Source organism: Phalacrocorax aristotelis, chromosome 5, assembly GCF_949628215.1.
Source record: "Phalacrocorax aristotelis chromosome 5, bGulAri2.1, whole genome shotgun sequence".
Taxonomy (NCBI): domain Eukaryota; kingdom Metazoa; phylum Chordata; class Aves; order Suliformes; family Phalacrocoracidae; genus Phalacrocorax; species Phalacrocorax aristotelis.
The window spans coordinates 58,251,966-58,264,490 of NC_134280.1; the positions used below are offsets into that span (position 1 = coordinate 58,251,966).

At 42.6% G+C, this 12,525-nt stretch overlaps 1 protein-coding gene across 7 annotated transcripts in view; it reads right to left on the reverse strand.

The window, feature by feature from the left end:
- The window catches only part of DENND2B (DENN domain containing 2B), a 185,394-nt gene that overhangs the window by 59,833 nt on the left and 113,036 nt on the right, over positions 1 to 12,525 (reverse strand). For 4 of the 7 annotated variants that reach the window (XM_075094761.1, XM_075094762.1, XM_075094763.1 and 1 more), the window contains 2 exons: positions 10,296 to 11,513; positions 6,301 to 6,437 (listed from right to left, as the gene is read on the reverse strand). The exons of 2 other annotated variants lie outside the window; for them this stretch is intronic. In XM_075094761.1, coding sequence (XP_074950862.1) covers positions 6,301 to 6,437; positions 10,296 to 11,513 — 1,355 coding nt within the window. The remainder of the gene's footprint in view (positions 1 to 6,300; positions 6,438 to 10,295; positions 11,514 to 12,525) is intronic. One more of the 7 variants, XM_075094765.1, reaches the window with a different exon arrangement.

The following is a 12,525-nucleotide window of genomic DNA, read 5'->3' on the forward strand; positions in this document are numbered from 1 at the left end:
CAGGACCATGGATTGCAGAATGCTCCCAGTGGGAGCCCCCCAGCAAGATCCCATCAGAAATTCATCCTGGTTTTAGAGATCCCACAGCAATGTTTCTGGGACATTGCTTTACTTTCTAGATTGTTTCAGCTCTAGCTTTCAAAGTAGACACAGCAGCTGTCAGCAGCTCCTTCTCCTTCAACAATCTCACTTCTGCTGTTTGCCTCCTTTTCTCGCTTTCCTCCTTCCAGACAGATTTCCCACACAATTTAACTATCATCTTTTATTTAAAGCTGATCTGAAATGATCTGACTCTGCTGACTGAGAGCTTCACAGGCTCCAGAAGAACATTCTGACTGGCTTCATTAATTACTTCTCAATAAACATAAATAAAACCAGAGATGGGCCTGAACCCATGCTCTGCCTCTGAACATTTATTTCTGAGCTGGGAAGAAGTCTGTAACCCCATCCAGAATGTGTGACTGACTCTAGTCTCCTCAATGGACCACAGAGAAACTGTAATGTGGAAATAGGGAGAAATGAGGAGGAGACATAACTGACTTCCAAGGCAAGCTTTCAAGGTGGCCTCTACCACCGTGGACAGTATCAAAACCCCAGATCCAAAGGCCTGTGCTCTTTTAGAACCAGAACTCAATTGCTGAATCCCAGCTTTAAAATAAAAACGCTTCCAACTTTTAACTTTGCATAATAACTGTGGTATTGACTGGAGGAAAGATTTTTTCATAGGAATTTGTGCCAGTTACCTGAACCATATGCTTTTGACTATCCTTCTCTTCCCCAGGTTATCTGTCCCTCTTTAACAGCTAATCCATCTGCCCGGGTTCACATTCCAACCACTGGAGTCTCCTTGAGAAGACCATTTCCTCAGCCAGTGGGTATCTGATGGACTTCATCTTCCACAGTATACTGAAAAATGTCAGTTGGAAAAATAGCTGCATTTAACAAACAAAGGAGCCCCATGCTGCTGACTATATTAACCACAAGGTTAATAGTAGATCACTAGGCTATATACATAGGCTATATACATAGGCTATATATATACATAGGCTATATATATAGGCTAGGTGATATACACAGCACTGGAACCTGCCACCAAGCAGCTTTAACAAGGTTTGGCACTGATACCTATCATGCCTTTGACATGCTGCCTAACTTCTGGCATAGACCAGGCCTGGCTATATGTAACAGGCATATGCTGGTGTCCACAGACTTTGTGTTCCTAGGCACTCTGCTGCTAGTGAAACACCAAAACTTCCCCAGGGCAGTAGCTGACACCTATGTTCCTCCTCACAGGAATTTGATGGAGGGGAATAAACTAAAAGATGGATTTCAAGCCCTGGAGCAATTCTGGCAGACCTATGCACTGGGAAAAGGCCTAGCAGGATGCCTGCCAACCAATGCAGAGGAAGAGCTAATGTGACCCCAAACTGCCAGGCACACACTAATGCATGTGGCCAAGCCAGACAGAACATGGGTTTGTCCACTGCAACCCAGCACAGTGACCACCCAAAAGAGCTCTGGCTACAAAGTCAAGCCAGTCTTGTCCCAAAGAAAAGTACAGCCTAATCCCAGCTGGGGACTCTAAAAGAGGTTAATTCATTAACATTGTCTTTCACATAAGTTAACAGAGTTCTAAGAGTGCTTTGGACCATTGTAGTTTAGTGAGCATGCGCCAGTCTTGCACGTGAGCCAGTCAGGCAGAATGGGAACCTTACTGGGGCAAGACCTCTCTGCAGTAGAGGTCTCCCATTCTTATACAAACTGCTCTTCTTATTGCATAAGTAAGAGTCTATACCCATCAGAAGATGAATAATCTGATACTCATACACCTGAGCTATGAGCTGAATAGTCCACATATGACTTCAAAAACAGCAGGGAATCAAGAAACCCTGCTAATCACAGATTTTCAGGGTGGAAAAGCATTTTAATCACTTTCGTTGTTTGTAGGAAAAAAATGTGTTTTAAATGAGGGTCAGGCAGCTATAGGAGCAAGTGGCTCTTGCTTTGTCAGAGCAAATGGAGTTGTGTGACATCAGATTAAACATTCTCAATCCATGAAGCAACATGCACAGCCCAGCTAAGCAATGGGTCTCCTACACATCTATGTATCTCTTAGAGGAAATCTCTACCTGTTCCACTGTGTCCAGTGCTCTTATGGGTTACAAGCAGAGTAAGAAGTCTTGCCTAGTCAAAGATTTCTTCCACTATATTTGATTTCTGAATTGTGAGTGCAATTTCTCTTACAAAGACAAACTATAATTTACATGGTTTTACTAGATTTTCTCAAGTTAAACTTAATATTGTGCCCTTAACCTTGCCTTCACTTTACTCATTCAACTTTTTTTTGGTGATAACAAGTGCTTTCTTCTAGATGTCAGTTGAAAAATGCCTCAGAGACACCAGTCCTTAAATAACAATATTCAAGTATCTCAGCTGCATTTAGGGGAACAGACTGGAAAACCAAAACCATATGGTAAATATGACAGGAAATACTGTTGTCCACAAACACAGCAGAAGCAACCATCTCAGATATTTCTTAATACTATGACAGTTTCTTGAATTCACACAAAGCCAAGCATGGTTTCCCCAACTGGATTCATAAAGCCACATCAATTTTGGTCTGATTAAAGACTCATTCAAAACCACAAGAAGCAAAACAATGTTAAGTTTACTATGACTGCCGCATTCCTGTGAGTGCTAGTACAGAAGATGAATGAAGTCCACATGGTTCCTTACACATGGAATACAGCTCTGATTAATATTAGGAATGTGCACCCCTTTACACAACTGCTTCTTGATTAATGCAGAATGGGTCATTATGTTCCAGTCCAATACCTGTCTTGAATTTAACATGTAGATATTTCATCTATTAAAATGTACAAAAATATTACAAAATTAAACAAAGCATCTGGTTCATGACGTCACTGGATTTCAAAGCACAATCATTTCTGGTTTTAGTGTACCTTAAAAACATATTTTTAAAAAAAGTCAGCTCTCAAAATAACATAAACTAACCATTGCAGTTAATCACTGTCCTGGTCATTAAAGAAAGAAACAGTGTAAGGGTACCATGAGAAAGACAAAGGTTTAGTGTGTATATACTTTTTATAAGCATTTGCTTTATGCATATGTTTTTTTGGTTACTACATAAGCAGGTCATGTAGTAACCAAAAAACCCAATTACTCTAGTCTTAGCACTTACGTGCTTAGAAGCTGTATTTTTATCATTGCACTAGTCTGAATGAGAGCACTCAGTACCATACACAGTATCTTGTAGGTATCTAACATGAAATATGCTTTTTAGAAGATACCCTCTGACAGATAGTTCACAACTTATCCACAGCTCTCCTCTGCTTTCCAATGAGGGAGAGACGTCCTGCTGAGGGGCACCAGGCTGAGGGACACGATGACACACACAAGAGCTGGGCTTCTGTCCTGGGGGACCTAAGAAAACTGAAGGAATGGCTCAACAGGAACTTCAGGGAGTTTAGGAAAGATAAATATAGTCCCACACATAGGTCAGAATAACCCTGCAACAGTACACACTGTGGTAAGGAAGGCCAGCCACGCCTCAGCCTGCATTAGCAAGAGTGTGGCCTGCAAGTCATGGGAAGTGGTAATTCCCCTTTATTTGGCCCTTGTAAGGCCATATCTGGAGCATTCACAGCACCAGAGAGACTTCAACAGCCTGAAGATAGTCTAGAGCAAGGCTACTAAGATGGCTGGGGGCTGGAACATACAACAAAAATGAGAAAAGGCAGAGAGAACTGGGATTGTTTAGCCTAGAGAATTCGGGGGGAGGGGGGGGACACCAAACTGCTGCCTTCCACTACCTAGAAAGGAAAAGGTGGAGCCAGATGCTTCTTGGAGATGCACAGTGAAAGGATGAAAGACAACAGTCACAAATAGCAACAAGGAGAATTCTGACTGGGTAGAAAGAAAAATTCCTTCACAGTGATATCAAGAAAAAATTCTTCACAGTGGAGGTTAAGCAGTGGCACAGGCTGCACAGAGAGGCAGTGGAACCATCCTCCTAGAGTATTTTGAAAACTCAACCAGATGTACCCCTGAGCAACCTGATCTAACTTTGAAACTAGCCCTGCTTTGAGCAAAGGTTGGAGCAGCTGGTTCCAGAGTCCCTTCCAACCTGAATTTTTTTTATTATTGTTCTGTCTCACTGTAGGGTGCTTAGAGCATTGCTCAAGATCCACAGCCTTTTTTCCCTTGTGTTTCTACACTTACTTGCATTAAAACTCTTAATTTGGGGGGATGGACACAACACTTTATTAAGTTTATTACTACAGTGACAATGTTTTAACTACCTACAGGCTTTTAGGGAGGCAGGAGATTCAATCAGGTATAGACAAAAAAAACGCAACCACCTCTAGGGTAACTGTTTGCAAAGGAAACCCAAAGCAGCAGTGACAGAGTCCTTTATAGCTATGAAGCAGATGTAAATCTATAAAATAAACTCACTGTTACTGACACCTGGTTTGCATGAGTACAAAAGTGCTACTTAGAGACTGGGGTCTAGCACTACTGGTATAAATTATGCAGATGTGATACACAAAACTAAAATAGTTTCTTCAAAGCCAGAGATCAAACTACTTTGGCTTGTCTTTAATCATGCTTGACAGTTAATAAGAATTATACTGATTTGGTATTCCCCCTGCACTGCCTGTATTGAATGAAGTGCTTTGGAAAAAGGTTGTTAAAAAAGCAGTACAAAACAATGAAGTTCTGTGTTTGTCCACAGATCTTTAATTTTGCATTCTCTTCCCGCTGCCCTGCCAAAATGCCCAAATTATAATCTGCAGGGAGCTGGTTTATAGTTCCCGTGAGTTGGAAGAGCCCATTATGAGTTTGTTTTACTGAACCCAAGATTTCTTCTCATTTGAAGAAAGCTTCTTACCAGTTCTGCACATTTTATTTTGATATTTAACAAACCGAAGCAAGGAAGAGAAGCATTACCACCTAACATCTGGCGGCACATTGACAGGTCCTGAGCAGAGATGAGCACTGTAATTAATGCACAATACATTTTCAAGAGTGAATTGTGCAGTGGTCTGACTGTTCATGAAGAAGGCTGGGGATCATATACATATGCTCTCCACAGTAAAAAACTTTTTAGTATCTACGTAAGTTCTCTTTTTTATTAACAGATGCTGAACAGCAGCATTTTTTTGTATTCTGAAGGCATTTTTTGAGTGGCATAGAGGGGGAGTACATCTGAAAATGTAAAGTGTAAATTCCTGTTTTCACCAAGGCTGACAAGCCAGAAACAGAATTTGGGTATAAGGACAAAGAGCCCCAAGCTGCAGTTCATGGCCACCGTCCCTTGCTGTATCAACTGATATAACCAAGAAGAGTTTTGCTCTATCATCTTTGTTTGCCCTTCAAACATTTGTAAGCAGTATTAGAGTACCTCTGGTCCTCCTTTTTACCAGACTAAACAAGCCCAGCTTGTCAGTGTGTCTTCAGAGGACATGTGCTCTAGGGTCCCTGACTATCTTGGTAGCCTTCCAGTTTTCAGTAGATAAAGGTTCAGTGTCCAAAATGAAATTACATACCCTTTGTATCTGTTGTATTATTACAAGACTGAAAGAGTTAAAACAATGTGTGGAAAATCTGTGCCTGAAGGGCTGCCCAATCTTCGGTAATTATAACAACTTTTTTGATGTTAAAAGAATGCATGCATAGACCATACATTTCCTTCTAAGACCAAAACAAACATGTTTTTCTTGTGAAGCTTAATCAAAACAGTGTTTTTGTTGCACATTCCTGATGGTTGTATAGCTAAAGGAAATTAATTTTTTCTTTAACCAGCAACTGGACTTAGGGGAGACCAGAAACGATGCTACAAGCAACTGCTTTGAGGCAGTCCATGCAGGAATCCTGAAAAGCTCGGGCTGACCACAGAAGGCCTGTGAGGTTAATCTTGCTTTTGGATAGTTCTGTAAACCCTATTTCAAGTTCAGTTCTTTACATTTTCACACCACTCAAGGCTCCAAGACAAGGCCCTGATAAAAAGAATAATTTGGTTCTTGAAAAGCATGGCAAAAAGCTGACCAAACAGTCTGTTTCCAATACCACCCAATGAAGTCTTCTGAAGGAATCAAGACCTCCTGCATGCAGACTTAGATTTATGTTTGCACTGATTCATCAAATCGATTTACCCTCCATTTAATCTCTCTTTACTGACAGCACTGAAGGTTCTTGCACATGTGTTGAACAATACACAGGCTGACCACAACTGCTCAACATCCTGCTACGAGCCCGTGTACTGCAACAGCTTCTTACCTACAATATCTTCATAGGCATTTTCTTCTAAAGTGCTCTTAGATCCGAATTTATGTTGGCTCTCAGTCCCATTTTCATTTGGGGAGGGAGGGTACAGGGATTGCAGACTTGACGCATCCTCAAACTCAAAGGATTTTCTAAAGTTTAAAACAATAAGTAATTAGTAACTAGAATGCAAAATGACTCAAACAGCTGAACATTTGTTTGACAAGAAATGTATATAAAAAGACCAAAAAAAAATTCACATATCATGCTTTAAGGACTCTTAGAGGACCTCAAGTCCTGTACTCACAGAAGTCTTCAGTAGAGCAATCTGTGACACTTTTATGAGGTTGGAAGTATTGTTATCCCCATTATGCAAACAGGGAGAAAATAACCAAGAAAGCATGGGATATTTTTCAAAGGTTACAGAGTAAGTTAGCAGCACAGACCTCAGATCAGAAATTGCTTTGCTCTTGCCAGGGGCCCCAGAAACATGTGGCCATCTCTCCTCAAGAAAAAGACATTTCTCTGGAAAGCATTCCACCATCGGTTGCTCTGGGAAACATAACCCTTAGTTTGAAAATACTCACATGTCTTGAACCTCCAGATAGTGTTCCTGCATAAAGGTCAGGGTACAAATGCCAAAGACAGACTCATATGAAAGTCAGACATTTCCCTTGCATACCCTGCATCAAGTGCTGGCAGCAAAGGACAAAGCATGGAGGAAGTTAAGACTCTCTGGCATAGATGGCCAGCCCGGGCTGATGGCTGGGGGCCAGAAGGTTCAGGCTTTCTGGCAGGAAGCTGAGGGGCAGCTGGGTCAGATGAACCCACACAACTTGTCTCCCACTTGGGTACTTGAAGCAGAGGCAATTCACTGTCTCTCACCAACACCTGTCCCAGTGCTGCCCAGCAGCTCTGGGTGAGGAGCCCAAACCCTCCCCATTCTCCAGTTTCCCCAGATGTCTGAGGCAACACCTACACTGAAGTTGGGAGGTGCATGGATTGCATTGCCAGCTGTACAGAGGCTAGCATTCATTTGATTGATTTAGTAGTGACGATGAAATGGCATGAAAAAATGGGCTCAGACTGAAGTGTAAATGCCAGGGTGCTATAAGGCCTGCAGAGACTGTGCTGATGGTCATACTTCACTCACTGATACACAAACTAGATGAACCTGCCATTGACCCTGTTTCCTTTTCTCCCCAGCTGGAGTAAAATATATGTTGACAGCATATCCGTATGGCAGTGGCAGAGTCTCATGACACACACTTCAGCCTGTTAACTGGCTTAAGAGTACTCCTACAGGCAATACAGTGACTATCATACAGACACTGCATTTGACAGAAGCATTTCCTATTTGTCTGCTGGAGCAGCCTTGTGGGTCTGGGACAGGCTTAAGAGCCCCCTTTCTCTCCTTCCCCTAATCTTAAGAATATCCAGGTCCATGTTATGCACATCAGGACTGTGGCAGAAACAAGCACACATTTCAGATCCAGACATCCTCTCCTCCACACCTACTGGCAGTTATAAAAGATGCTTAGGCACTGGAGATATACTCATATATGAAATTAGACTTTCTAAAGTAGTTAAATATCCAAATCTCATAGATTTCAAGGCAATGCTATGATGCAGTGACACTGCATTGGGAATGGTTTTGTGGACCAGCAGTCATCTGTGGTGCATCCGTCCTGAGCCTATCCTGTGACACTCCTCTCCTGTGCTGTGTCTGTGCCAGAGGATCTCCAACCACTAGGGAATATCCAGCTCACACCAATCTGAAGCGTAGAAGCTACCATGGGCACCAGGTCCTCTGAATACACACTGGCTGTATGCTAGCAGGCAAATATAAGACACTACCCCCATTTTGCTATAACGTTGAATTAGCCACCTCAAAGAAAACTAGTGTTTTCAACCAAAATATTAGAAGAATAAATATCCATAGTCCATTCTCATAACGTTCCAGGGAGAGCAAACCTGAAATACGGAGTTACAAGCTGTAGATAGAATGAATTATGTCTGTTCTCAAAACGAGAACAGTTTAGAGACTGAGATTTCAATAACTAATATTAACAAAATACTATCATTCTTAGATGACTCGTATGGTCTCAAGCTCTTAATAAATGTTGGAATTCTCCTTACTGTAACTAAAGGAAGGACAGTAGATAAGCCAATGATGTTCAGAATCTATAAAGGATTTCCACCCAACCTTGAAGTCAGCCAGCAAACCTGTGATGTTGGAACATTGATTTAAACTTACTTAGATCATCAGTAATCAGAGGCAAGCCCAGAGAAATCACTAAACTACAGTAGGGTAAAGCTGTTACAAGCAAATGGAAACCCACCCTCAACATCAAACTGATTTGCAAGAATCATCAGGTACATGTAATACACTGTAAATCCTACAACTTCTGCTCCACTGGTCACAACTTATATTGATAAATATTGCTTTTGTTTTGCGCTCGTACATCCTAGCCCCATCCAGGACTGAGGCTCCACTGCCAAACTGTGCTGTTGTCTATCTCTGCTATGATAGGGGACTGAACCTGCAGTAGGTGCAAGCATGAATTGTACCCCTCCTTGAAAGAATTTTCAAAACTTCACCTCACAAACTCATTGTAATGAAATACTGTGGTTCTCAGACGACTTGTATGATCTCAAACTCAGTGTGAGTATGTACTTGGAGACTGACTTTGATCACTCAGCAGCAGGTCACATGGTGATTCTGTGCAAGAATAATCTCCCATTATTCATTCCTCTCCGCCACCCACCACACAGACCATTTTACCACTTGCCCCTTAATTTTCTAATACAAGCTATCATTTAGAGCAGAACGTTCAAAAATTAGTTTGTACATTGGAGATGCTGTGCTGAACAAAATGAGTTCAGCTTTATTTCACAAATTCTTTTTAAAAACTAGATTTACTTCCTCTGAGATTATTGCCAGAACTCAAAGATAAGCACTACTAATCAGAGCTTGGCTTTCCACATTTCCCCCCACGACCTTTCCCAAAGAAACAACGCACATCAGCAGAGCTGTTTGATCCATTTTAGAAACAGGTGTCTCTTGAAGGTAAAGAACAGTGTCTGAAGGCTCCTCCTCTCCTTTTCCTGCCTCAGCATACCTCAGGTCAGGTTCTGCTGACATAAACTTTTAATTAATTGAACCAACATCAAGCACCAGATACTGAATTGGTAGTGTGCACTTGAGATGCTGTTTAACAGGTACTTGCAAAGCTCATCACTAAATACCAAGAGTATGTGTGTACTGTACACGTGCACAGATAGGTCAACTTTGAATCCTTAACCGCAACTAAGCCTACAATTTTCTAAGCAGTGAGTAGAATGAGTTGTACCATTTCCAAAATGTCAAGGGGAATCATGCAATTAAGCCAAGCTCCCCAGACTGCTGGAGAAATGTAGCCATATGCTCTGCTCATCATTAACTCAGGAAGCATATAAAGGCCTTTCTATGCTAAAGCATTTTTCTCAGCATTAATCCTCTACAGCTATTGGTAGCAAATTAGGACGACATTTCTAAGCACTGAATTAAATAAAATCATCAACATTGCATGAAGCTGACACAAGTGCTTTGGCAACAAGCTTTGGAAACACAAACCCTCTGCATGTATGTTTTGCAGTGAACAGGCAGACAGATCAGCTATGGTCCCGCTACAAGAAGATAATGAAATTACGTTCCTTTAAAAATCTCAGGTAAGGGCTTATGTGCCAAAATGAGTGAGATAATCTTTAGCACACATGACCTAGAGCCTTTTCCAGGGGTCAAGGAATGCAGGTTGGAGAACTCCAAAATTGTAGCCACGTAAAGGTATTGTACCAGTGCATCCCATCAGTGCAGTCCAGAGGAAAAAATACTTGTCTTGCATGTAATTCCTAGTATTTCTCATGTCAAAACCATTGCATTAGAGGGAGAATTTAAAATACTCTACTAAAAAAATACAGCAGATTTATTTATTTGAAGATTGAGCACAATACACTGCCTTGAATTTTACCTATTCTGGGATTTTCTGTGAAAGCGCGACTCTTTCTTCTGCCTTCTGGTCACAGGGGGTGCAGGGGTGGACGGGAGGGGAGGAGGAGCAGCAGGTGTCAGAGATGGAGGTAGGCCATTGCTTGGTTTACTTTTGTGGTTTTTGTCTGCTTCATATTCAAAGGTGCGTTTGGGCTTGGGGACAGGATTCACCGCAGTGTTAGCTGGGCTTTCAAGGAGCAGTTTAGGGCCAGCCAAGTTTGCAGTAACCCCCTGTTTTGTCTTACTGCTTTTCTCAGCCTCAGTAGGTGTTTCTGGTTCACTCCCCAAAATAACACTCCCTCCTTTGCTATCACTTAGGGCTTCACTCAGTCCCTCCACAGTACTGAGAGTCACAGACTTTTTCCTCCCTTTGTCAACACTGTAACAGCTACTTGGTAACTGGGGGAGGCCTCTGCCAGGCTGCTCTTTCAGCACCTGCTCAATCTTCTGTATTCTGTTGAGCACAGCAGAGGACTCTTTCCTCATGTGGCCCTTGAGGAAAGCAGCAGAAGGAGGCTCACTCCTGCCTGGTCTCTTTTCGAACCGATGGCAGGAATCCCTGTCCAGCAGTTCCTCCTCCTCTGTTTCTGGGTAAGAGCACTCAGAAAATGTTCTGCTCATTCTTCTGAGCCCTTTGAAATCGAATGTCTTCTCACTGCAGGGAGAGGTCAGCACGCTGGGGCAGCTCTCACTGCCTGACCTCTCCCCAGCATCCCTCTTGTCCACACACATGCTCATTCTGGGGGATGGCTCCTGGCGGCACTCCCATTCTGTGATCTTCTGCCTGATGTCCAGCACCTGGGAGCGGACACTTGCCCGGCTGAGGGAGAGGTTCCTCAAGTTGGTGGCGGTGCCCAAGGACAGAGTGCTCCGGGTGAGCAGATGGCTCCCTATTGCTTCCCCATCTTGAGCCTCCTTTGGACTCCCCTTTTGGTCCTCGGCCTTGAACACAGACAGCCTTTTATCCAAAGCGCCCACACTGATGGCTTTGAGAGGGTGGCTCGGGGAGTCGGTGTCTGATGGGCTTGTGGAGGTGCTTCGCAGCGTAGACGTGTGGCTGCTCCAGTCCTTGAGGCGCAGCCTGGAGTTGGAGACTTTGGTGAGCCGAGTAGAGCGGCAAGAGTCCTCACTATCGCTGAGAGGATAGGCTGGGCTTCTTCGCGGGGACAAAAGAGGCGGTGGAGAGACAGACTGACACCTAGAAGCAGAAAGAAAAAAAATCAAGTCCTTGGGGAAACTAGAATTATTTGCCAAATTTCTTCTGGCTGCAGGTAAAGCAGAGGATTTCTGCACACTGCAAAACTACCCCAAAGCATCACTAGGACACCTAATACCATTCAGCCACAGAGGCACAGGGGGTGGGCAGCAATTAAACGATGTCAGTGATGAGGTGATGAGCAGAGCATTCAGCATGCCCAAAGCCAGTTTTCTCATCTCTATTTGATCCCCAGCTTTTCCAAGTTTCCTGAGTTCAAAGGCAGCTGAGATTCCCACAGCAAACCATGGCCTTGAATGCATCTACCACTTCCAGCAGAATAGCTCTCCTGGCCTCCCAGACTGAGGATTCCTCTGCAGGAAAAGGGGATTGTCAGGGAGAAGACTCCAACTGCAACAAAAATGGGAAAGACTGACCAACAAGGAGCACAGTTTACTCACTGGTTGCAGTGAGCAAGCCAATTTAAAAAGCTGTCAGTTTTTAATTCATAACATCTGAAGCAAAGTACCTCTGTGTCAGCTGCTGCAGTGTTTTAGCCACAGCATTTCAAATTCCCAATGTATACAGTAAGCTAAATAAAACAGCAAAAGGAAGACCTGTTTTATCTTTGATCTGATGTTGTGGCCAACAGATTAAAATCTCCTTATCAAAGAGAACAGAAGTAATTTCTCATCAAAAGAATATTACAGATGGAAAAAAACATATTAATCTGCCCACAGCGTATGTCGAAGGATATAAACTATACAGAAATGTTTCAGTGTTTCCCTGGAGAAAATCCTCAGAACAAATTTTTGCCGTGGTTTGCAAAATCAGCCATTTTTACTGGGTTTTTGTACATTTTTGCAAACTTTTAAGAACAAAAAGACAAAAGGAAATTAAACACATTAACCAGCTGGCTCATCACTTACGAGCCAGCAATAAGAAAATTAAGCCAAATTCGTGTCAAAAAGGGGGTTTACTGCTCTTCCACAATATATACATACATACAAATCAT